Source organism: Chelon labrosus, assembly GCF_963514085.1.
Source record: "Chelon labrosus genome assembly, chromosome: 11".
Lineage (NCBI taxonomy): Eukaryota > Metazoa > Chordata > Actinopteri > Mugiliformes > Mugilidae > Chelon > Chelon labrosus.
Window position 1 is genome coordinate 14,163,470 of NC_140344.1, and position 25,833 is coordinate 14,189,302.

Genomic DNA, 25,833 nt, shown 5'->3' on the forward strand with positions numbered 1-25,833 from the left:
ATGAAACACAAACATCATTCTGTTAGTGAATTGGTTTAAATGGATTTCATGATGTTTTGTTATAAATTCAGGACTCTGTCTTACACCTAAATCTAAATCTGATCTCGGGTGGCTGTTGTGTGCTTGCTACTGTAGATTATCTTAGATTTTCCATGTTTTCATGTAAGCAGTCAGTGTCACCCACTAAGCCTGTGGACTGCTTTGCTGTGTGTCCCGTCACACAGCCACGGGGAGGAACAACAAACAGGGCCCTTAGCTTTAAAGCCAGTGGAAACCAAAGTCCTAAGTAGGCGAGATATAGTCACAGCTCATGCCAGTGACACATCCAGTTCAAAGGAGGGGGATAACTTTATGCTTAATTCCACGTATTCCAGTGGGGGAAATAATAGGCAGCTGTTTATCAGTTTGCTAGTGAGTGTGGAAGAACTGCTGAGAGAGATAAAACAGGCTCTTCAGCTGGAGCACAATAAGCTGTTGGAGCGCTGAGAGGGCTTCCAGGGTTCCATGCTTTGTGATAAAGCCATAACAAGCTGATTCAGAAGCGCTCTCGCTATTCCTTTCCCTTTCACGACATTGTCGAGCCCGGAATAAACGCCGTCTGAACATTACTTTGCTGAGAGCTCAGAAAAAAGCTGCACAACAATGAACCCGACCTCCGTTTCCGTTCAGTTACAGTTCTGGTTCTTTTACTCCCCTCCCGTGTTTTTCCTCCACAGCGGCATGTGTTTTATTTTACGTAATCAGTCATGGCATATTACGAGGTCACTGGTCTTAACCCCTCCTATGTTTCTCGGTGAAATATCGTGTTTTTGCAGACAGGAATGCATGTTAAACGCTTCCAGATGCTCTCATTACATGTTGTTGTTTCTCGTGTATCATGTATTTGTAATGTATGTCTTTATTTTACTTGCTGCGTTCTGTCTCTATTACCATGTGTCATGCAAGAATTGGAGCAGAAAAAAAAAACAATTAATGCAACGGAGGGAATTTGAAGCTAGGTTGTTTCCTGGTGGCAAAACCCCATTTCCCACTTGTTTAAAGCTGGAATCCATTTGAAATGTGATGAAAATGTATAATGGAAACCCTCTCTCCTTCTCTACCTTCCAGCCTGCAGAGTGGGAATGGGAAATGATGGAGGATAAAGGGCCTCGTGTAGCCGACTACTTTGTGGTTGCCGGCCTCACCGACTCATCCAAGCCCCTTGAGGAGGATCTACACTTTGATGATGCCGGTCCCAAATCAGTGAAACCCAAAGCCCCCATCACCGACGTTGCTGTGGTGATCCGCTCCCTAGGTGAAGAGGTGCCCCCGGGCTTCACTTGTGTGGAAAGCACCCCCTCTGGCCTCTCCGCAGAGCTCAATGGAGCCAGCCTCAGGGGCCCACAGATCTTTTTGTGCTTCAAGCGAGGCAGAGATAAGCCTCCGCTGACGGATCTTGGGTAAGAAGTAATCCTCACTCATTGACCCTATACTAACCCAGCCCCACTAATCACCTCTCTGCTTAGGGTCACTGTAATCTGCTCTTAAACATATCCTCTAGTGTGACAACTCTTCGGTGAATATTTTCACTAAGTTTTTAAATGTGTCATGTGAAAACGTCTAACGCTGGCTTGTGTTTTAGGATCCTGTACGAATGGAAAGAGAAGCTGAAGCCTGGCTGTCACATCGTCCAGACCACGCCCTCAGGTCGCCCTGCCAACATCAGCAACTCGTCCTCCCAGCGCATCTACATCACCTACCGCCGCGCTCCAAAGAGCCAGCCCCACACTTCGCTGGCTGTCACTGATGTCTGCATCATCATTCCCGGCAAGGGGGAGACGCCCCCTCACACCTTCTGCAAGGTGGACAAGAACCTCAACAGCAGCATGGTGAGACAGAGCTCTAAAAAGTATTCCCATGTATTATTTAAACATGTCTGTACAAGTATTGCAGCTTTTCACTGATCTGTGATGGTCTTTCTCCATATTTCAGTGGGGATCCTCAGTCTACCTTTGTTATAAGAAGTCTCTGGCTAAAGCCAACGCCATTGCCTACAAAGCAGGTAAACCAGAGTGCACGATTTGTTTTACTGAAAAGAACAGAAGAAGACATTTGATTGTAGACATGTGTCTGTAACTATCAATATCTTTATGTTTGGGATTGTGCGTTTTTTGTGCACAGGTCTGTTGTGTCGGTATCCCGAAGAGGACTACGAGTCCTTCCCACTGCCCGAGTCAGTGCCTATGTTCTGCCTTCCCATGGGGGCAATGATCGAGTGCTGGCCAGCACACACCAAACACTCCCTGCCAGTTTTTTCCACATTTGTACTAACGGGGGCCTCTGGAGAAAAGGTAGAACCACAGACTTCCATTACTGTCACCTATAACCTTGTCCCTTTCTCGTAATGTTTTTTTTATTTTTTCTGTATATTTCACTTACATTTATATGTCCTTTGTCAAACTCACATACTGACAATGCCAAGAAAAGCACCACTCCCTTCAGTCTGGCTAAGTTTCATTTACGTCACCATTGCTTAAGTCCACATTAGCTTTTTTTTGTGCTCTTTAATACAATACAATATCGTACGTTTTCTCACTGCGCATTAGGATCCCTTACGGATTAGTTTGGTGATGAACTGCAGTAGTATTTTTAAGAATGCCAGACAATCCTAATCAACTTCTAAAACTCTGGCTGGAATCAAAAATAGTCTCACTGCTGAGTTTGGAATACTAAAAGGTTGTTAGCCTTTGAAAGCAATGCAGCATGAAAGCTCATCTTTTGAATAATGGATGGCCCATGCACCACTTCCACTGGTGCGCAGGTTTGAAACGCTGTGTGCCTCGGTGCTCTCTTCCTCTTTCCTGGAACCTTTAGTCTGCAGGCTGGTCTCTTGGCACTTCATGCCTGGAATGATTAGTTTATTTATCTGGGAGAAGAATCTTCAAAGGAGTCTGATATAGCTTTTTTATCTCGATGAACACCCTCTCCTGAAGCTGCCACAGCATCTTACCTGAACATATTCTTTCAAAGGCCACTGTAGAGTTTGCCTTAGTAAAGTTTGCCTCCTTGTGCATGTACTGGTCTTTATGCTGATGATCACTCTTACATAGCGACCCCTCTGTGTGCAGGTGTACGGAGCAGCCATCCAGTTCTATGAGCCCTACTCAGAGGAGAACCTGTCAGAGCGCCAGCGCTCACAGCTCGGCCTGCCAAGCTCTGATCTTGGATCCGATGGGACGAGAAATGTTTACAGCAACAAGAGCATCTGCTTGCTCTCTCACTGGCCCTTCTTCCAGTCCTTCAGGAGCTTTCTGACTTTCCTCTATCGATATTCCATCTCTGGACCACATGCTGTGCCAATTGAAAAGTTAGCAAGTTTTACAAATGTTGAAAGAAGCTGATATTAAGTTGGTTTATTCTTGTTGCTTACACAAATTGGTGCCTCTTTTCATTGATTTTTTTTTATTTTTATCTTTGATTCACAGGCACATCTCTCACTTCATGCAAAATGTGCCATTTCCCTCCATTCAGCGACCACGCATCCTAGTGCAGGTGAGCTTAAACTTTGATGAGCGAGGAAATCTCTTCAATTCCGTACGGCTGCTTTATTTGGCTCTACGGGAATGCCTTTAAACACTCCATAGCCACAAGCTAAATCATTCATGCACTGACGCACTAACCCACTAATTCTCTCCTTTGTGTCTTTCACAGCTGTCTCCACATGACAGCCTGATCCTGAGCCAACCCGTGTCCTCTCCACTGCCTCTTAGGTAAAACAACATCGATTCATTGCGAAATTACACCGTGAAAACCTGTTGTATTTGCTCCGTTCCTAATCTGGAACAATCTGGCTTTATCTGTGTGCGTTTTCATGCGACAGCGGTGGAAGCCTCTCCACGTTACTGCTGAACCTGGGCCCGAAAAATGCAGCCACCCTGCTTGTGTTGGCTGTCACAGAGCACAAGATCCTGGTTCATTCCCTGCGACCAGCTGTACTCACCAGTGTTACTGAGGCCCTCGTGTCTGTAAGTCTTAACTTCTTTTTTTCATGTCCACCTTTCCTGATTACACCGCTAAAGAGGGTGGTCTTTAATGTGATTATAAAGTAAGTCCAACTGTGGATGAGGCAAGAGGCAGAGCTCACATCAAAGGAGACCCTCTGGGGTATCAGGACTAAAAATGTTTGGGGAATTCCTTTTCAAAGAAATACGCTTAAAAAAATCTCCAAGAAGAAAATTAAATAAGGTAGAACGCTGAGTAATTCAGTGTTTAACTTTAATCCTTCATCCACACAGTGTATCTGTTGATGATGCTAACGGATGTGTCTCCTTCTTTTCAGATGATCTTTCCCTTCCACTGGCCATGCCCTTACATCCCTCTGTGCCCACTGGCTTTGGCAGACGTGCTAAGTGCACCGTGCCCTTTCATCGTGGGAATGGACTCCAGATACTTTGACCTCTACGTGCCCCCGACTGACATCAGCTGCGTGGATCTGGACACCAACACCATCTCGCAGTAAGTGACCTCTGACTGCAACCGCTCCGTGATAGACAGCCGTGTCCAATTTTAAGCCAAAGACATTCTCTTTTCTCCATGATTTTATCGGTCTGGTCTGAAAGTTATTCCAAAGATGATCAATATCTGGCAGCAAGGGCCTCTCTTATGTAATGATCGGAGCTGGAATGTCAAATATGCTTAATGTACACAAAAGCCCATTTGGATGCCGCTGGTCTCCCACATCAATTCAAAAGCGTTATTGCAAGGAGATTAAGCTGTTAGTGGTGATGTGAAGGGAATCCATCTCCCTCTTTCTATCTTTTTGCAATATTTCTTGACCGCCCTCCAGTGTAATGAAAACAATATGGTGTGCTTTCAGCAAAGACGACAAGAAGGCTTTAACGTGGAAAATCTTGCCCAGGAGAGCCTGCAAACATCTTCTCAATACCCTGAATAAGCTCCATCAGCAGCTCACAGAAGGTGAGTCAGGTCTGATTCATTTTAGTGGTTTCATGAATAATTTAAGTTGAGTCTGCTGAGTCGGCCTCAACTTTACAGGAAAACACACCGGACACACAAAAACAACTTCTCGAAGATCTTGTTGATGACTTGTAATTACGTCTTAATGGTTAACTCAACCTTCGTCATCTTTCCCCTTATGTCACTTATATACTTAAAAAGTATTGGGATTCCCAGAATTGCATTTCTCAGATTACACCATATCATGTGTCTGGATGTGTTAAGATCTATTATATCCTGTCTGTAGTGAAATTCAGACAATGGATTTCTTTCATTGTGGTGGTTAAACATCAATAGAAACTAAATCCCTGCCTAAAAAGAAGCTTTTTGATTCAGACAAATTAATTGACCTACGATATTTTATCATGCCACTTTCCATTTAAGGTGGAAACATAATGTCAGATCGTCTATTATGGGCCAGTTTTTAAAAGTTTAATTTTTTGGTTTTTCGTTTGGTCTTTCCATCACTTTGATCCAGCCTGAAATATCTGAGGAATTATTGATTGGATTGCTGAGGACTTTGACTTTTCCTGTACCACCTTCAAAATGCATCAAAAGTTTTGTTTCGTGCACTTGTCACATTTGGGAATGTTTCCACTCCACTATTGTACATATTCATCACATCAGTGCTGATTTACAGTGGAAGCTAAGCTAAGCTAGCTGCCATGAGGTTAATACTTCACCCAAGCAGTATATCTCTGTTGCAGACACATTTCTTTGCTGTCAAGTAGTTTACATGCTCACGGTGCCTAAATCATGTTTTGTGCTCTCAGGTGGACAGTTAAGCCGCGAAGACGTGCAGATGGACCACACGGTGACTGACAGCGAGCTTAACGGCGGAAAAAGCCTCCACACTCTAGAGCTGGAGATTCAGGAGGCCTTCCTGCGGTTCATGGCAGCCATCCTACGAGGCTACCGCTCCTACCTGTTGCCCATCACCCAAGCCCCGTCCGAGAAGACCACAGATGCCAGCTCTCTTTTCGACATCCAAGGTGAGTTTCAGTCTCAGCCTATGTGATCTCAAACATGCAAACAAGTTATTGTTTCCCTCCCCTGTGTGATTCAGTGTTGTGTAGGTTAGGGGGTTAAGGTCTGAGTTGTTGCATCAAAGTTTGTCCTAAATCACTGAAATGACTCCGGTGATTTAGCTTAAGCCTCAGTGGAAATTAGGCCCGGATGACAAGCCGGAGAAGCCTCTGTGATTAATAGCACAATGTCCTAGCACATCTGTGTGCTCTTATGCAAGAGGAGCAGTGGAGAACAACTTGTTTCATACCGCAGTATTTATTTCCCGTAAATGCTAAGTCTGCAACCTGACCCCGTAAATATGCCATAACGGCTAAATGTGTCTATTTATAATCATGACAGTGATATCCATTCCTATTTTTCAGGCTTGTCATTAAGTAACGTGTTTTGTTTCGCAGGCTTTCTGAAGAGCAGAGACCGCTCCCACCAGAGGTTTTACTCTCTCATGACTAAGACTCAAATGTTCAGCCGTTTCATCGAGGAGTGCTCCTTTGTCAGCGATAAAGACGCCAGCCTGGCTTTCTTTGATGAGTGCGTGGATAAGGTGAGGCACGCAACTAATCATTATTATGGATTTTCTGGGTCAGAGACAAATCAGCCCAATCATTTTGCCGTGTTAGGAACAAATGAACGATATTCACTGCAGACTCCACCCGTTTGCAGAAGTTCTCAGCAAAAAGCAGATCCACTTAGAGGAAAGATTAATGCTGTCCTTTCAGTTACCGTCTTATCGTGGCCTTCAATTAATTTGGGGGAGTTAACAAGCAAGTGACAGGAACTAACAGAAATAAACAGAGTAATTAACACTCAACATATCCCTTGAGCTTCGCATTAACAACTGCATCAAGCTTTTGTCATCTATATTTTCTCTGCTCTTTAAAAATGTTTTTCTGTCATCTCTTTGGTCGTTCCGCTGTCCCCTAATTTTCTGCCTTTTGTTGTCTCTTTCTGCTTCTCTGTTTGTTGTCATGGGTCCTGCCTGTTAGTTATTCACCACTGGAAGCAAGGTAAGCTACTAGAGCCTGTGTTATACGTGAATTACTTTGTGGTTAACTGGTAGTGACATATATGAGCCAGTGTGATCCTAATTAAAGTGTCTGTGAAGGCTCTTAGTCATCCAGGTCTTGGTATATCCAAAATGCTTCAGCTTTCCTTGACAAAGTGTTTTCCATTGTGAGTGTGTGTACATTCTTTTGAACAAATGTTAGCGAGTTAAATCAGGGGCTGCACAAAGGAAAGGTCTTGAATTCGCGGGTAGCTGACAGAAATCTGCATTATTGAACCAGGTGTCATTAGAAAGAACTGAGAACTGCTCCGCTCTCTCCCAGCGGCCCTTCTTACAGCCCTGACACAATGAGATTAATTATATGTGCTTGGCATTTGCTGAGATTACTCTGTGTGCTTCCCTGACTTCAGTAGTCTCTGTGGAATATAATATAAAGGAAGGACAAAGGCGGGGATGTTAATCCTTATTTACTGAACTGCTCTGAGTCTTTGTTGAAATCCTATGGGACGTGGGCAACTTGTGTTCGTTGTTAGTTCGCGGTAATTATTTGCCGATTTGACAGCTTTTATGAATACAACCTGTCAACTTGTTTTGTTGCACTTGCAAAAAAAAAAGGACAAAACATCCCCCGGAAAAAAAAAAAAAATCTATGTGTGCTTGCAAACTTGTGCAATCAGGAAGTTTACATCCTGCACGAACAGTAAGAACTCCTGTATTAATGGTCACTGCGGTTATTACTGAGAAGTGGAAGCATTGATTCATTCAGCGTCATTGCTGCTGAGGTTGACAACAACTGCGTGATTGAGAAAGAGCTCTTGGGTGTAAGAGGAAGGGCAACAAGCCGAGAAACACGGAGCAGAATCGAAGCGAGGGCAAGCGGGTCAGTGAGAGTCGGTTGACTGAATCATCCACTCAAATGAGTGGAACAAACCCTGTAACGCAGTACCACTGGGGGACTATTGAGCTGGTGACATAATATTAATGTTTTGGTGAAACTCATGCCAGAGATGAGCTGGTAATCGATACATGTAAGCCCACTGACTTCACATCAACATAGCAGTCCTTGTTTATGATCTCTCAGCTATTCTGTGTTGTTTCTTCTTAAAAAAAAAAAACGTGTATGCTTTTGCTATTCTATTTTTCTAATGTTGTTGCTGCTGCGAAGCAGGCAGTGGCGCTGGGAACACTTCTTTCCAAACAGCAGATCAGTCAGTCATGAACAAATGTGACAGTTTAGTATCAAGTGGTGCTGCCAAAGCTGTACAGTTAAATGGTTCCATGTCCCCTGAGCGACGTGGCATCAATTTTGTCCAGGTCACTGCAGGCTAGATTCATTTAGTCTTGGAGGATTCATGGGATCAAGCCTCTGCCTTGGCAGAGGCCTTTAGATAAACGGAATTGGGGCATAGGCCATATTTCTGATGTAGAAGGGCTCATTACAGACATGTGTTTGTCCTCACTGAACCTCACATGTGATCTGATCCTTACAGTATCAAATGAGCGCGGGCCTCTAGGCAGCATTAACACCTATAGATTTGTGCTTGTAACAAAGCTAAGTGGAAAGATTAGGGATAATGATTAATGTGTGCTTCTCCTGCAAACCAGATGGACAGTGAACGGCCGGAGGACACCAGACTAATTGAACTGGATGAATCCCACCGCAGTGAGCACACGGTCTATATCAACCCACCAGAGCTGCCTCCTCTACCGCAGGGAGAGGAGCATCCTCTGCGCTACAGGTACCACACTGCAGGTCGATTTCTTTCGACTGTTTCTTCATTTTTCTCTGTCTCCCACACTTCAAGTGCACTTCTTGGCAACCGCCGCAGGGCTGTGTGATTATTTTGAGCTGCTTTTGGATGCTTATGTTGGTGCTCAAGCTTCCGGAAAATCACGGCCCAATATATTGTACAAGGATTGATGTGTCTAAGTGAGTTGTGTTTAAGTGAGCGTACGTCTTTTCTGCAGCTATTCTGGGTTCCCTGTCCTGAATGCTGAGCTTCTGGAGCCGCTGGAGGGGCCAAACCCTTCCTCAGCAAGCATAGCCTCACGCCACAGCAGCCCAGCCAGCCCCACAGCCATCTTTAGACGCTCTAAGCAGGTCAGCCAAAGGAGTAGTTAAAACGTCCTTATTTTAACATATTTATGTTTGCAATTTAATCTTATTTTATTGCTACACCTATTCAACAGAACTAATATACAGGTGTAAATGTGAATTCAGGTCTCGTTGCTAAAGGGCAATAAAGCATCTCTGCATGTGATCTTTTTTTTTTTTTTAATCCCAGGAGATCAAATCAGCTCAGAGGATGGCCAAGACCTATTCATCTATGCCTCAGATGTGGTCCAAGTGTCTGCTGCGCCACTGCTACGGCCTGTGGTTTATCTGCCTGCCAGGATTTGTGGGCAACTGCCACTCGAAGGTGCGAGCTCTGCGGACAGCTTACGATGTGCTGAGGAAGATGCAGGACAAGAAGCTGCAGGCTCCCGATGAGGTAGGAAAACGTCTGCATATTGGAAAACAATACAGATATTTAGATTTGCATTATTTTATTTTTTTTGTGATGAGGATGTTTTTAATGTGAAACTTTTCTGCCTAAGGTGTGCTACCGTGTGCTGCTGCAGCTGTGTGGACAGTACAGCCAGCCAGTTCTGGCTGTCAGGGTGCTGTTTGAGATGAAGAAGGCTGGAGTTCAACCCAATGCTATCACCTACGGGTACTATAACAAGGTGTGTGATTTGCCATTAACAGAAACAGTAAGCAAAAAGGATGGTGTGACTCTACCGTTTAAGTCTTAAAATGTATGTATTGTAACATTTTCCTTGTGCAGGCTGTGTTGGAGAGCACCTGGCCCTCCACCACCAGAGGAGGCTACTTTCTGTGGGGAAAGCTGAGGAACGTGGTCCTAGGCGTGCTCCAGTTCAAGCAAGCGGGGAAAAAACAGCAGACTCCACACAGAGATCCCCAGCTTTCAGGTAAGAGCTGTAACTTTTCACTTTTTCTAATAGCCCCTAATTTTAAGGATCATTTTGGCTGGTACCACAGGAATCACTGCAATACATCCATAAACACTGGTCACCTTGAAAACAGTAAATTAACTCCAGGCCCTGAATGCTTCCGTGCACACTAGTGCTCTAAACAAGAGTTTTCGTAACCTGTAGAAAAGAGTCAGTTCAGTCGTCACTTATGTTGTTAGACATGCTCAGAAGGTTTCATATTAACTTCCACCATGCCCAATCGCAGTATAATAAAGTATATCATGCACTTCCACAGTGACTGCTTACAGATTAGGAAACAAGAACCCGTTGCTTTGCACCCAAGACTAATCAGGCCTTAAGGTGTTTGTGATTGCATTAAGTTCAGCAGTAATTACTTTTCAGTTGGAGAAAAAAACTCACAGATTGATAACAGTGGATTTTTTTTTCTTGGTTACTGTAGTTCCTAATGAACACATGTAATTGAGTGGGATCCTGCGGGAGCGGTCGTTTCTTCAAGGCTTTTTCCTGCTCTTATAACAAGGTTTCCTCGAGCCTCCTCTAGCACATATTGTTCCCAGTCCACATTTCTATAATGACACTAATTAAATAGAATGAAGAGGTTTTCCTCCCCAGCAATCACGGCGCACAGGTTGCTCTTGATGTCGGTCCCTAATTCCCACAACGTCCCGAAGAGACTCTTATTACCATAATGACACGTCGTTTGAGGGGCTCTAATAAAAACATGGTGCTTTACCCCATATACTGTGCCGGTGCTCACGTTGGCGGGTCCATCCTTCATTTAGTCCAGTGAAATTCTTCTGTGAGTTTACAGTTAATGTAAATGAATACATTTACATGAGTAAATAATGTAAATTAGCACGGCTCATTCGGGCTTAGTTTTGTCCTCCTTTGAGTCAAAAATAACATCTTTCGACGTCGGGTGGCATTCAATCATGATGACAGCTATGTGGCATACAGAACATTCCAGCAGCTCTGCAGAGGATGATAACGATTACACCACAGTGCATTGAGAGTTTAAACATTGATCTCGCATGAGCTGGGCTCTGGTTTCATAATCCCGTTGGTTCTCTGTCATTTATTCAGCCTCTCTCCCCCTCTCTCTTGTCCTTTCAGACGGCAGTGATCTTGACACAGTCAGTCATGGCAGTTTGGACAGCGCTAATGACTCAGCTGAGCGCACGTCCATCGACACTGACTTCACAAAAATGGATTCCAGTGACGATGGATTTAGTACAGGTAGGAATTCACGGCGCTGGATCTTTCTTTTTCCATAAATTTCACACTAAGACCTTAATAATTGTTTTTGGTGTCTCGTCTTCTTTCTAACCGGTTGAGTTTGATTTCATTTTCTTCTTTAAAAGTGGCCAAACTGCATGATTTATAAACCTTAACGCGTCAGCTTAAATGTCGCTGCTAGTCCAGTGAATTGTTTTGACATTACTCTGCTCTACGCAGTCTGTTTTCTGCCAGTCACCTGAGGCTCACAGAAATATGGGAAAGGCTCCAGCACTAAGGCACCCATCTGAGCTGTGAAAAGCATACATGATGTGCAAATAATAAGTAAATAAGATAGTGCTTCAAAATAAAGTTATAAAATGTAATAGCAAAAATATCCATAAAGTCTTTTTCAGGAGGAGAAGAGCATTTGTAGACGTGCCCTTTTCCTTACATAACAACTAATAGGCTGTAGAAATAGAAAAGTAGAAACAAGGGGTTTATAGTAGTAAATCATCAGGCTAAGACTCTTCTATGAACAGTATGATCCACTCAAATCTGGCACAACAAATCGCAGTGGGTTAGGTTTGTACCTTTACCTGTAGTTTGACCTTGTGAATAGTGGAAGATTTTTTAAAAAGGACTCTTTTCTGCTGCTCTTGCTTTTCTATTCTGGGACTGCTGCGTGATATAAGCTGGAGGGAAAAGCGTAAGGCTCCTCTGAAGCAAAACTCAGATCAGTTGTCTCTTTATAAAGCATCCATGGAGACTAATAGTGCAGTTTCAGTTCACTCCACTCCTACTGGAGGATGAAACTAAACACTGGGAGAAAATACGAAAAAATAACTCCCAGAGGACTAAAGCTTCGTATCTTTTTCAGGTGGGCAATCAGACCAGGGATACGATTCTTTGTCTAAAGAGGAGGAGAGGTTGTGCGGCAGAGACACTGACAACGCAGCACTGGTGGAAGACAAAGGACTGAGGCAGTCCGGTGAGTTATTGATAGCTTTCATCTCTAATCTTTGACACTTGGAGACCCTTTTCCTGCCTAAGTGAATCACCACTGGCAGCAAAATGAATGCTCCGTTTTTAAAAGCTGGAGTGTCGTATTGCGGCGTGGGCGTAATTTATTCTTCAGCCGTCCATTTGCTGATTTATATTTAGGTGTTTTTCTGAGAAAAGATTCTGCTGATGGATGAATCTGTTACGTAAGGAGGTGTGTGTTTGCGCGACAGTATTTGTCCATAATTCGATAATGACGTGTCTGATGCAATCTGTGTTCCGGTCTTCATAATCAGTAGTCCTCACTGAATGGGGTGGCATTTCATCGATGGCTTAATTGCTTATTACTTTATCTCTTGGCGTAGATGAACACGCAGCTGCTAGTTTGCCCCCCTATTTCCAAATGCAATAGCTTCATGTTGGCATGAACAGCAGCTTACCACCAATATCTGATAGTTCATCAGATTTAATGTTTTGCAATAGTAGAATTGAATTACTGGCCAAATACACAAAGATGTCTTCCTGCGTTTTCTCTTTTAAGCTTTTTATCATTATACTATATATCATTAGATGCCCATGCAGGTACTTTTAAGAAAGAGACTTTCATTTTAACTGTGTATTCACGCATCACTGATCCTAATGTCCTGCAAAATGTGCTTCGTCACAGGCAGTAGCAGTAGACTGGCTTCCAGTCCATCTAATGACACTCTTCTATGTGGAGTTTTGCCAAAGACAGAGAGGCCCAAATCTCTAGACTTGTCTGGCGGATCTCTGAGGCTCAACGTGCCTCTCCTCAGCTCAGCCAAGCTGCATCAGCTTGCCTCCGACAGACTACACGGAGTAGAGGAGGAGGACACAGAGACTGAAAAACAGAAACGTGTAGCGGAGAGGAGTGTCAGCTGCAGCGGTGCAGTGGAGAGGACAGGTGTCAAGGTGGGATTTGATCCCCTGTCACAGATGGCTACAGCAACGGTACAAGGGTGTGACCAGGACAACGGCAGCACACCCACTGCCCGCCGCAACCTCGCCGAGGAGATTGAGTCGTACATGAATAATGGGAACAGCCCCCTGAGCAGCCGCACACACAGCATGGACCTACAGAACCCCTCGAGCCCTTTGTTCGGCACTGCCTCATCTCCTCACACGACACCACACCCCTCCACCCTGCTACGCTCCAGTACACAGCTTCCACTGCTTGTCAAATCCAAGGAGAGGCTGAGGCCGTCACCGTCTCTTCCTCTGGGTGTCTGTTCCAAAGACAGGGAGAGGCCTTCCTCCTTGGTTTCGCCATCATCACCCAGCCCCTCCGCTTCATCATTCTCTGTGGACTCACTGTTCACCCCAACTCTGGACATCTTCAAGAGCAGCGTCATATCAGCAGGGAAGGGTGTAGCGGAGAAGGCCAGTCGGCTCTACTCCCGTTTGTCCTCCCAGACTTCATTAACACAAGTTAGTATTGTACCATTTCACTCGAATGAATATTTCCAGCATAACCGGCTCCAAAATGAGCTCTAGTAATGTGGCTTACTTTTTATGTCTTCGTGTCCCACAGGATGCAAACTGTGACCGCATGAGTGTGTCCTCGCTGACCTCAGCAGAGGCAGAATGCTCCTCGCTGCTTGACAATGACTCCTGTTTCGACGCAGACGGCTTCACCTCTCCCCAGCATGGCAGCGTGTCCCGGGCCAGGAGAAGTCCAGTCGGAGGTTACCCTGCTAACCTGGGCAGCCCCAGCACACCCAACAGAGTGTTCAGACACAACTCCTTCTCTGGTTTGTTGCACGTCCTTCTAATGCTAATTATAGTTTTACGAAACATTTCAGTGAAAATATCTCCAAAGAGAAAATGAAGGGCTTACGGACTTGCTCTTTGCACAGCTGTCGTAACTGCAGCATTGTGTTGGTTGGAAGAAAAACGCATCTTGACGATCTAAATTTAGAGTAAGAGTAGGGCTCAGTAATGGAAAGAGTTGGGTGTTGTTCTATGTGAAACTAGGCCAACAGACATGAGGGCTGATTCAGTGTGTCTTTTCTGCACCCAGCCACCGGCCCTATGCTAAACAAAAACACACGTGCGTGCACACTCACGTGCACACACGGACAGGAGTGTGAGACCTTGTAACACAAGAACAAAATGTCCACTGATTGCAGACTCTGATGAAGAGGCTCCTTTTTTAATCTAGACGTTCCAACTTTGATAGCTTGTGTTAAAACTTGGCTGTGACTCGTGTGTCTAATTCTATAATCCTCCATCGCATTCAGGTGGTTTGGCAATTCCCTCCAAAGCTCCTCACACTCCAGATTCCTCCCCCGACACCAGCCGTTTCCAGCCTATGCCCAATTACACCGTGGAGGTAATGTACTCGAATCTGAAAGCCCCCGTTCAGATGAGATATTACTCTGTGGACTGGCTCAGACACTAATAAGTGCTCATTTCTCCTCGGCCCTGACGCTTTCTGATGCAGGTTCTGATGTCCAGCTGTTCACTTTGTAAGACGTGTGACTGCCTGGTGTACGATGAGGAAATAATGGCAGGCTGGACAGCCAACGACTCAAATCTCAACAGCACCTGTCCGTTCTGCGGCACAGCCTTCCTGCCTTTCCTCAATGTGGAAATCAAAGACCTGAGACCACAGAGCAGGTACATTTTACACTGTATACTTGCACACAGGACACAAAGGCTGTGAATAATTAATCAGGTGCTTTCATCGTTTTATGCTGAATCCAGTATGATGTGAGGTGTAATACCTTTGATGTCCTGTGCTAGGTTGTCTATTTTTAGAGTGTTTTGCTATTGTCTGTCACCATTTTCCAAAACGTCCTGACACACATAGCACGCAAACAGTATGGCCTCTTTAAACGGATCCACCCCGTGTCTCCCTTCAGGTCTTCTAAGAAAAGTAATCCTGTTAAAGAGGAGGACACGTCTGTGCCACTTGGCCCCGAGGCCGATATGTCTGCGACAGACTGTGAAGCTCAGTCACCTGCACCCCCCCTGCAGAGGCAGGAGAGCAGCATGTCCGCTCCGTCCTCCGCCCCAGCCTCCACCACCTCTCCAGTGACGGTGCCCTACCTGAGCCCGCTGGTTCTGTGGAAGGAGCTGGAGAGTCTGCTGGTGAACGAGGGCGACCAGGCGCTCTCATCGCCAGGTGTTGTCGACCACCACCCCATTGTCTTCTGGAACCTCGTGTGGTACTTCAGGAGGCTGGAGCTGCCGAGTAACCTGCCGGCTCTCATCCTGGCCTCCCAGCACTGTAGCCATGGCAACGAGGTAAATATGTCAGTGTAATTAACGGCACATTAACGATGAAGCCATCGCCGCGTCAGCTCTGTTTTAAAAGAGCAGTGGGATATTCTGGAAAATACATTTAGTCGGCTTCTTGGCTGACGGGATTTAAATGGGAACATCAGTGCCCCTGTGTGCGTGACAAGAGTGAAACTGGTTAGCTTAGCTTAGCACAAAGACTGGAAAGGCAGATAGCCTGTGTCTGTTCAAAGGTAAAAAGACACTTTTATAGCTTAAAAATGTACACTTCATATCTAAATTGTTTAATCTATTCAAAAACCAAAGCATAAGAAAGACATGTTGTGGTTTAACAGGTACCATGAACACAACTTGTTACTGTGACTTTGGTGACTCCTAGTGTTGGTTTAAAAAACTAAACTGTCAAAACACATGACTCATTTTAACTAGGAAGGCCTCTTTTTAACTTTTTAGGAACTTAAAAGGAACTTAGTAAAAATTCTATCTTTAGGATCTGACACAATGAGGAATTAATCTTGTACAAATCTGATTCCCTTTAGTCTCCTCAGGTCGTTTCATCAGAGGACAGTAAGCAGGTGCTTGTGAGGATTATGTGGGACAACCTGAAGTTGCACCAAGACAAAGTTCAACCCTGCTACGTCCTGTGGAACACACACTGTGAGTTATTACTTCATTTACTTTCACAGGCTGTCCTACATTGTCTTACAAACGTTGACACGACTCTCAGAAAGGTGATTTGCTGGTAAGGTCAGATATTTACATGCAAATTAAATAAGTCATATTAAGGAACCAGAACACCATGCATAATTCAGTTCACGACTCCCGTTAGTCAGGCCAGTTTTATCTTTAGCTTTCAGGGCTTATTTTGAGTGACGAAGACGAACGAGCCTCTGATCGGGGTGACTTTTATTTATCTCTCTCTCTGTTCAGGTGCCAGCTCCTTGGTTCGATCTGGGCTGTGTGAAGAAGGCCAGCTCTTCACCGTGGAGCTCCTGCAGGGTTTTGTGAGGAGCATTAAGAAGAGCGACGTCTATCAGCCCATGAGCCAGATCATCCAACACCTGGGGCCCGAGTTGGGTTTTAAGAGACAGAGGTGAGGAAATAAACATATTAGTATGTAAAGTGTGTAAAGCCCAACAGTGAAGATGCTATGAATGGAAAATCTAATTACTTATCTCTCTCTTTTCTTTTTATCTCAAAAAGGAGCCTCTACAGAGATTTGTTGTTCCTTGCACTGGGGGCTTTGGGAAAGAACAACATAAATATCAGTAAGTTGAAAATCTGAGAACCTGTTTAGTCATAGCTGCATGGAATGGTTAATTTTTCTTTTGTTTTTAATGCTTATTATGGCACAAAGTTGACGGCGTGTCTACTCCAGATGAATCCTTAACTGTTCATGTAGTGCCATCACCAGGTTGGAGGCGCATACTTTGATTTAGGGCTAAATACTTTCAGGGTATGCTAACATAATGTGATAATATTTTAAACTAAAATGGTTAATATGTTAAAAACGTAATAACTTAACTTCATTTTGTTAGGATTAAGCTTAATTAGCATATAATTCAAAGCACAGCATCACAAAGCTGGTCCTTTCTTAGATAATCTCTTGCATTGTCAAATAGCTTAATGACTTTAATGAATTTATTTCACCTAGTGTGTGTGTGTGTGTGCACAGCTTTAACAAACCCTTATCTCTTTGCAGATGCTTTTGACCGGGAGTACAAGTTGGCCTATGACCGCCTAACCCCCAACCAGGTTAAACTGACACACAACTGTGACCGGCCCCCCGGAGCGGGGGTCATGGAGTGCAGGAAGACTTTCGGAGAGCCCAGCTTGTGAGCGTCTTGTCCTCTTCTGTCTTAGTATGATTTCTCCTTCAATCTGCTGCTGTTTTATTGGACTGCACTTCAGACTCAGGACCAGCTCACCTGACTGGAGCATTGAGCTCTTTTAAGCACAATGGGAAATAATTACACTTAATGCAACTGCCCCTGAGTTTCTTGTACGCTGCCAGAGCTGAGAGGCATGAAGTGACAGGTCTTGAGTTTGTAAATTTCGAAATTTTACTGTATTTTCAGTATTGCTATAGTGAAATGTTTGTACAGTTACTACACAGTCTATTTTATGCCTTTGTTTCTGTCGAAGCTGTGAAAAGGTTTGTAAGTGTCTGATCACGTTGTCAAAAGTTCTCAGTGGTCCCGGTGACCTTGTTAAGACTGTTTTTTGTGTGTGTGCGTTATAAATACTTGCTTTTAGACATTCACGTTTTTACAAAGCACTTTGACAAAATGAGCTCCTGCCGTTCGTTCTCATTTACATAACGCTGCAGCTCGGCAGCCCACGCTCAAGTCACATTTTATCTGGTGGCTGCAGAACTTACTGCGCTGTCTGATAGATTCAGTAAACAAAAGCAGATCAATTGCTCCCCGTGTGCACCCTGAAAACCTGACAGGGCCATGGTCGCACGCCTGAATACACTGACATCTGAAGATTACCGTTTCTGAAACAAGAAGGGAACACTCAGTTTCTGTATATGCACAATGTTTATTGTTAATCCTTTTTTTTTTTTTTTTTTTGTACAATGTACCAAAAGAGCCCAAAAGGGAATAGTTTTATTTACAGTTTTTTAAGCAATACCTTTTTTTAAAGTGAGGATTGAATAAGTTATGTGTTATATGCGACCATAAAGGGTTCATAAAAACCAGTACAATCGAACTAATAGTAGACAAATAAGTAAAAATAAATGTTTTCTGTTGGTTAAATCAGCTCATTTTGTTTTTGATAAATAAATTTACTAAAACTGAAATGGAGTCATAGACATGTACGGAGTTTTTGGCTCTAATATTTTGTAGGTTTCTTGTTGGACTTCACTGTATGGTGTCGATGTCGGTTTTAGATATTTGGACAACAGTGCGCCGTTTAATGTGACGTACAGCGCGGAAAAGGACAATTTAATCTCTTAATATTACCTACTGTCTCTTCAAACAGGTGGCAGTTCTTTGCACTGAAGGTATATACATGTGTTTAGACTGAACAGCTCTGACCTGCCCTGATTCAAAATCACTTTTCTGATAGTTTATTGTTATAATATCGTTGTCCATTATTAAGTGACAAAAACCTGCCTAGCGCTGCGGCTCCGCGGCTTATTACTGGACTTCGCCACAACTTGTGCCGGCGCAGTGCTGGAATAGGTACGGCTGTGTGCTCGGAATAAACACAGCGTGTAAATCTGCATTTTAACCACCTTGTAACTAAGTGACTATAAAAACACTGATGACCAAAACATAACTGTGTGTCTACATGTTGTTTACACCATTTGTCAATTTGAGCAATGTTTCCAAAGTGTTATTTATCATTTGTAACACAGAAAGTAATTTGATATGATTTTTACATAAAAGAAAGAAATCGATTTTCTTCCCTGGCTGGATCTAGTTTGCCTTCATTTATGAATAAACACGTTTATTCTATGGATGCTGAGTCTGCCTTTTTCTTTCAAAACTGATAAAACACTAAGTTAAAGCAAGCTCAGGTTGTCTATCATGAACATTATAAAACAATTGTTGGCGCATTTACATATGATACAAAATATCACATTCAGAAACCTACGTTTTCCAAAGTGTGCACATATTCTAGTTCTCTCACTTCATTTTATAAACAGTGTTGTGTAAACAGTGAAAAATGTCAAGTGGTTGTACTGCACATGTCTATGCTATATGCAACTCCTGCTGCGATGGAAAATTTAATGTAAAAGCTGCCACTGTTACTAAAAGTGAGACAATGTATGGACATGTGGCTGCCAACAATGGCAAGCAACTAGGGCAGCGTTCTGAACGGTTTCTCTAGATTTCCTGATCCAGGCTCATCTGCCCCATACAGTTCTTCTTCAGGTCACAAACGCGGAGAATGACGGCTGCAGTCGAAAACGTCTGTTCACGCTTTCAGATGGAAATGGGGCAGATAATGATACGATCCTCCAGCATCACGCTGAGCACCAGGAAGATAAAGTAGAGGAAAAACATGGTGGAACCCAGCACCTTATTCATCTTCCATTTACATGTCGCTATGGAGATGATGACAAAGAGGAGCATGAGGAAGAGCAGCACGATGGCACAGAAGAGCCCGTTGCTGCTGACGGCCACTGGGGCAAAACCGTGGAAGGATGAGTATAAGAGCCAGGGGACTGGTAGGCTTTAAAATAAAGAGAAAAGGAGATCAGTTAACAGTGTGCTCGGTCACTACTTTTCAATCGTGACGGATCAAGCTAGGGATGCTCACCCCACAGTGATGTCAAAGATGTTACTGCCCACAGAGCTGGACACAGCCATGTCCCCCAGGCCTTTACGCGCTACAATCACACTAGTAATGAGGTCAGGAATGGAGGTTCCTGCTGCCAAGATAGTCAGGCCCATAATCTCCTCTGAGATGCCAATGGTCTCACCCACCTACAGGATCAAACCGGGGTTTAAAGCGGATAGAAGCTACAAAAATTGACTCAAACATTAATCTCAAGATAAGGACACCATCTTAGTCCTAATGTAACATGATGACTAGATTTATGGGTGCTCAGCCTTAGGTTTTGAGTCTTTTTGTCCATCTGTAGAATCAGGTTAGTTTCCAGAAACTGACCTGATGGGCCCACCACACCATGAGGTAGGAGAAGACAGCGATCCACAGAATAGATCCCAGGAAGGTGGCCACAAAGAACTTTTTGGATTTCTATCGGACAAAGTAAGTGATGTAAAAGCAAACTGCAGTGGGATTTAAAGCGGCACAGCTGATCTCTGAAATGCTGTATCTCTCACCTGGTTGCGAACATCAGGAACTGTGAGCCACAGGGGGAAGACTATGGGCAGCAGGACGAGGTAGGTGACTTGCTTACGCCGTGTGTCCGGCCACTCTAAGGACAGAGGCTCCTCTTTTTCCTCTTCCTCCTCCTCCTCCTCCTCCTCATCTTCGTCTTCATCGTCATCGTCATCGTCATCCTCATCCTCACTGGACTCATCACTGTCATCATCGCCGTCGTCGTCTTCGTCGCTGCCAGAGTCTTCTTCTCCTCCTGACTTCTCCTGCTCCGCTGGTACGTCGTCCTGAGGTGGGACAGACATCATGGTGGACAGAGGAGGAAAAAATACAATTATTAGCCTAAAGACACTGTTGCTAAAAGTTGTATCTCTGCACACTGACTCTTACATAGACAGGTATCAAAGACTGACTTCTGGGCTTTTTTTTGACAGCCTTCAGGACATGGTTGGAGAGTACCTTCTTGTCTTCTGGCGGCTCCTTCTTCTCCGTTTCTGTTGCTGGGGCAGCCTCCGGCTCTTTGGTCTGCTCGGGTTTCCTCCCATTGACTGTGAAAGGAATCCCATACATTTTGCTCATTTCCCTCATTTAAATATCAGCGTGGACTCTGATGTCATTTTAAACTTGAAGACTGGTTAAATGGAGAAATGCAGTGAATGTGTTAAATGGGACTTACATAATGTATGAGATCATCATCCTCATGGCAACTCGGCTGAACTGACTCACTGTCTTCACAGGTGTATGCATTTGGATGTTATTTCATGACCTTACATGCATTTTGTTCAGTCTTTAGTAGCTGTTGTGTGTTGTTATTGTACAGTACATTGTAGGCAATTTCATGTGTTCCTTGTTTTTAAGTTTCATTATACCCTATCTACAATTAATATTGCTCCACTTCTGGTCACCCATCTATGATATGGTGTCAAGCAGCATAAAGAAAAGGACAGATTTTCCTACTGAAGCCAATAAAGTTATACTATTATAACAGAGGTCATACAGTGTATCATAGACACACCATCTTTCAGTAGCCACAGAATCCATTTGACTCAGTTTCATGGGTTGAGAAATTGTGTATGCCTGATTTTAATGTGAAACAGAGCTGTGCGGGACAAGTGATGAGCAGCTTTCAGTCAGCCTCTGTCCAAGAGTAGACTCCGAAAGCTTAATGAAAGGCACCTGATCATTGGATGACCATTGCATCCTTCCTTATTACCTTCACTTTTGTCTTGAGTTTTGCTCTCTGCCTTCCGTCTAGCCACATTATTCAGAGTCACAGCCTTATCCTTAAATTTCCCTACGAACAATCAAACAAGCAAAAACAAGCTCAGAATGGTGCGATGGATTGCTCAGGCGTGTCACTAAAAATAATTTAACCTATGGAAGACAAACAGTCAGTTATGAGTTAGCAAATGTCACCAGTACAACGACAGCAGCAGCAGCAGCACAACCTTTACTGCTGCTCAGATCAGTTTCATAAAAGAGGGACTATGCTCATTAATGGAACAAGAAACACAGCAAAACAAAAAAAGAGCAGGTTTTCTTCTGCCAACTTTCATTACACGTGCACTCAGAAATTATTAATCAAAGGAAGAATGCAGAAAACTTTCAAGTGTTTTAGAATAAATTCACCCATATTAATGCAGCAGTGAATACAGATAATCACACAATACACAGTGGAATAAAAATGTTTTTTTAAACGTTCTCCTCTTTGAATGACAGCATTAGGTAGTTATTGTATTGTATTGTGTATTGATGCTATAGTTTTTTCTATGTTTATTGCCTCCGAACCAAAGAGCTGCTAAACTGTATTTCGTCGTTTTTTACCGGACAATGATAATAAATATTCTTATTCTCATTCACGCATATTTGTTACGTTGCTCGGATGCATCTCCATGTCACCAGATGTCTCCAAGAGCACGAGGCTCATTGACTGAACATAGATAAAAAGAGCATGTTGATGCTGTGACAGGTAGCTGTGATCCAGATTTTACAGGCTCATCCAAAAAGCTGATTAATGCGCTGGAGTAGTGGACTCTTTGCTTCACTGAGGCCCGGAAGATGTGAAAACTGGGAGCCAGTTTTGACAACTGGGGACATATTGTACAATGGTCTCACTGCAAGCGATTTTACTCCAGTATATCATCCATTGACTGATAAACGAATTAAAACCGTATCAGGAAAAGCTATTTTCCTGAACGAAAGACCATCATTACACTGTTTAACCAGTTAGCATTGCATCTGATTACTTATGCATATTCTAAATCATTTAACAGATAAGACCAACATCTATAAGTGCAGCTGGTTCCAGTAATAGAGATATACCTGTACCTGTGTTCTGAGATCCTTTTTTACAAATGGATCCCTCCATGGTCTGAGGTAGGCATTTATCTGCTTAGTATCAATCTGGACTTAGTGCTGCCTTCATGTGGGACACTTTGTTAATCCATTTTACAATGGGAAGGACATTGTAGACAGTCATTGTAAAAGCAGTTATCAGTCGGCAAGGTATTCATTGCAGTCAAATGGTACTCACCCTCTCCGAGAGGGTCTAATGTGTGAATCATGAGCTGGAAGATGGTGTTTCTCATGGTGCTGTTGTGCAAAGAAGCTGAACTCCCCCCTCGCTGAAGGGCTGGCTTCAACTGGGGAAAGAGACGACTGAGGTCACGACAGCTACACAGACAGCGACAAAGCACCGTTAGACAATAATGGATGTCAGCATGTTTCCATGAGCACTTGTGGGGAGGCTTGTTAACAGGATGTTAAGATGAACTGCAGACAGACAATTAAGATGTAAAACAATAAATAGATAAATGGTGAACACTGAATATCTGAGGGACAAGGGTGCTGTTTTTGTGTTTCTCTTTTTTCAGCTGACTGGTTGCTTGGTTGGTTGGTTTGATTTTTACCTTTAACCGATTGTTGTCCTCTGGAGCAGCAGGGGCATTATCTCCATCGTCCCCATTTGTCTGCGTGCAACAATGTTTCTTTCAGTAATAATCATTCATTGGTAAAGATAGACCAAAGTTATTTCATTTTGGTAGAGTTTAAATATCAGTATATACTGTGTAAATAATAATCTCATCCCATTTCACACACTGCACACACGGATGGTCTCGTTAGTGTCACATGTCAGGAAAAAAAAAAACAGATGAAGGAAGCTAAAGTAAAAATTAAAACGTATTCCTCTATCCTCTTAACAAACATTTCAGTGTGATTATGTATGATGTGGAATAGCATTTTCAACAATCAGTAGTTACTTTTGATTTTTACGCATCTTCAGCGTCTATCCAGCTCATCCCAGACCCTGAGTGTGAACCAATACTTGAGCTTTACGTGCTGTAAATTAATCCTCAATCACACTTACCAGGGTTAAACACAGTATATGTTGATGCTACAGTTTGTACAGAGCTGCAGCTCCTCAAAGGATTAGCTTGCTGTGGTTGATCAGCTTTGGTTAGCCAGGGCCTTTACAAGTATCATTTCACTGTTTTGGCATGATTAGCATGTTTACAGATGAGGGAAGAGATGTCAGAAGTGAGGAGATATGTGCCTTTCTGTTTCAGTTACAAAACACAAAGATTACGTGAAAACAAAACGTAAAGGAGTGCGGTTATGTGACAACATTGGTTTTACTCCAACCAGATTAAATACTAAACTTGTTACACCAAATAAGCTGTCAATATCTTAAAGTCTGATTATTTTTTAACTCATCAATATGAATACTTCTATTGTGGCATGCATTCATCTTTAAAGCTCCATAACTTTGTGCTCAACCATGTGCCAGTGCAAATACATTTATGGGCCTCTAGACAAGTTTGGTCAAATGGAAATGGAGAAAAGTATCAAAAAATAGACTCATTATTGTCTCAATTAAAGACAGTGGGACAGGACTGATTTCATACAAGTTCTGTTAACGAGTGCTTACCGATTCCGGTTCCTCCACAGCAATAACTTTGACAATGCTCTTGTGTTTGTGGAGCTGGGTCTTGAAGGCTCGCTCTATTTGCACATTAAATTTCATGAAAACGACATAGAGAGTGTAGCAGGTCACCAGCAGCATGCTCTCCCACCACATTATGATGTTATCCAGGAAGAAGATAATGAGCAAGATGAGGTCAAGTATGTAAAACGACACGTCTCGGAAAAGTGGCCACCAGGTTAGACGAAGAACCTCCCGAGAAAACAAAGCACACATTCCAATCACAAACAAGATGTTGAAAACTGCTGAACCGACAATTGTGCCGATGCCCACGTTGCTGTGGGCGATGAAGACTCCTATTAAGGAAGTAAAGAGCTCAGGGGCGGAACCTCCGGCAGCCATGAAGGTGGCTCCTGCCACATCATCAGAGATGGCCAGTTTGTCTGTGATGACCCCCAGCGCAGGAACAAAGAACTCATCACACACAATTGCAAGTGACACAAACATGTACATCATCCCAATAACGTGGAGGATCACCCAGCCTCGCCTACGATCCTCAATAGAAAAGATATCTTCAGGGTATTCACCCTTTATGTGTGGCGTTTCACCAGGGGGAGCTGGAGAGATGGTAGTTACAGGAGGAGGTGGAGCAGGTGTGGGTGTCTCGAGTGGAGGCTCAGGGGCCACATAGATGCAGTGCACAATAGTCCGGTTCGTGGTTGGCAATGATGGTGATTCAGTGCTGGTGGGTGCTTTGAAATCTGAAGTTGTAACCGTATGATGCACCACTTGCATCTGTGGAGTTGTTTGATCTGTGGGCTCTAACTCGTGTGTTGCGGTGAGAGGTTCCTCCAGCCCTCCGGGTTCTACTGTAGCCTCTTCAACCCCCTCGGTTGAACCTTCTCCAAAATCCTCTCCAATCTGAGGCATTGGGAAAGGCCCATACAGCCTGGCACTGATGGTCAGCTGGTATAGGGTACAGAGGAAAACCCCAGAGAGGAGAAAAAGAACTCTGCTCAGCTGCAGTCGCTTCCTTCTTGTACAATACATTTTGCAGTTCTGCCAGTAGTTAGGTTGAATTAAGCTGCATAAATGGTCTTTGGTAGAGTCCGGCTCTCTCCCCAGCAGACCATGGGGTTACAGAATTCCAAACTTCAGCTGCGTGATTCATGTCACATCCTCAACTCATTTGAAAACCCAGCCTGTTGTAAATGAAAGGAAGCATGGGGAATAAAATGACATTTAGACAGCAGGTAGTATTTTGAAAGAATTTAACATGATTTGTTGTAACATCATTGATAAGCCCATTCAGAACGTGTCCTGACAAAACATTTTTAAATGCACAAGGAAGCAACAATTGACCAGGGAATAAAATGAATCAAAAACTTCATGCGGCAAGGAGCTAGATTAATATCCTCATCAAATCAAAGTTAAGAAACAAATATGTGAATATTAATGCAAACTTACCATAGAAGTTATGTCTTGCAAGGTCAGGTGCACGAAAAAATATCTCAAAATAGATTTTCGCAGCTGGACGCTGTGGACCAAACAAAACCTGCTTGCAAAGGGTTAGGGTTATGTAGGACACAGAACAAGTCTTCACAAT

General features: G+C 43.6%; 2 protein-coding genes across 2 annotated transcripts; one reads left to right on the top strand and one right to left on the bottom strand.

Moving 5' to 3' along the window:
• Window positions 1-1,128: 1,128 nt before the first annotated feature.
• On the top strand, window positions 1,129-18,005 carry dennd4a (DENN/MADD domain containing 4A; the record flags this gene model as incomplete). The annotated part of the gene is made up of 29 exons (XM_084555746.1): window positions 1,129-1,439; window positions 1,622-1,868; window positions 1,972-2,041; window positions 2,161-2,330; window positions 3,108-3,346; window positions 3,465-3,531; window positions 3,691-3,749; window positions 3,860-4,004; window positions 4,319-4,494; window positions 4,856-4,956; window positions 5,769-5,987; window positions 6,420-6,565; window positions 7,008-7,028; window positions 8,633-8,766; window positions 8,996-9,128; window positions 9,313-9,519; window positions 9,626-9,754; window positions 9,856-10,000; window positions 11,138-11,260; window positions 12,120-12,230; window positions 12,909-13,690; window positions 13,794-14,013; window positions 14,503-14,594; window positions 14,706-14,881; window positions 15,127-15,511; window positions 16,045-16,162; window positions 16,436-16,598; window positions 16,709-16,773; window positions 17,208-18,005. The coding sequence occupies 29 exons, from the start codon at window positions 1,129-1,131 to the stop codon at window positions 17,342-17,344; spliced, it is 5,091 nt and encodes a 1,696-aa protein (XP_084411872.1). The 3' UTR covers window positions 17,345-18,005.
• A 1,340-nt stretch (window positions 18,006-19,345) lies between these two features.
• On the bottom strand, window positions 19,346-25,541 carry slc24a1 (solute carrier family 24 member 1). The gene is made up of 9 exons (XM_084555481.1): window positions 24,234-25,541; window positions 23,215-23,274; window positions 22,839-22,947; window positions 21,519-21,599; window positions 20,765-20,853; window positions 20,308-20,592; window positions 20,132-20,221; window positions 19,781-19,947; window positions 19,346-19,693 (listed from the first exon to the last, which is right to left on the bottom strand). The coding sequence occupies exons 1-9, from the start codon at window positions 25,275-25,277 to the stop codon at window positions 19,444-19,446; spliced, it is 2,175 nt and encodes a 724-aa protein (XP_084411607.1). The 5' UTR covers window positions 25,278-25,541; the 3' UTR covers window positions 19,346-19,443.
• Between the last annotated feature and the right edge of the window lie 292 nt (window positions 25,542-25,833).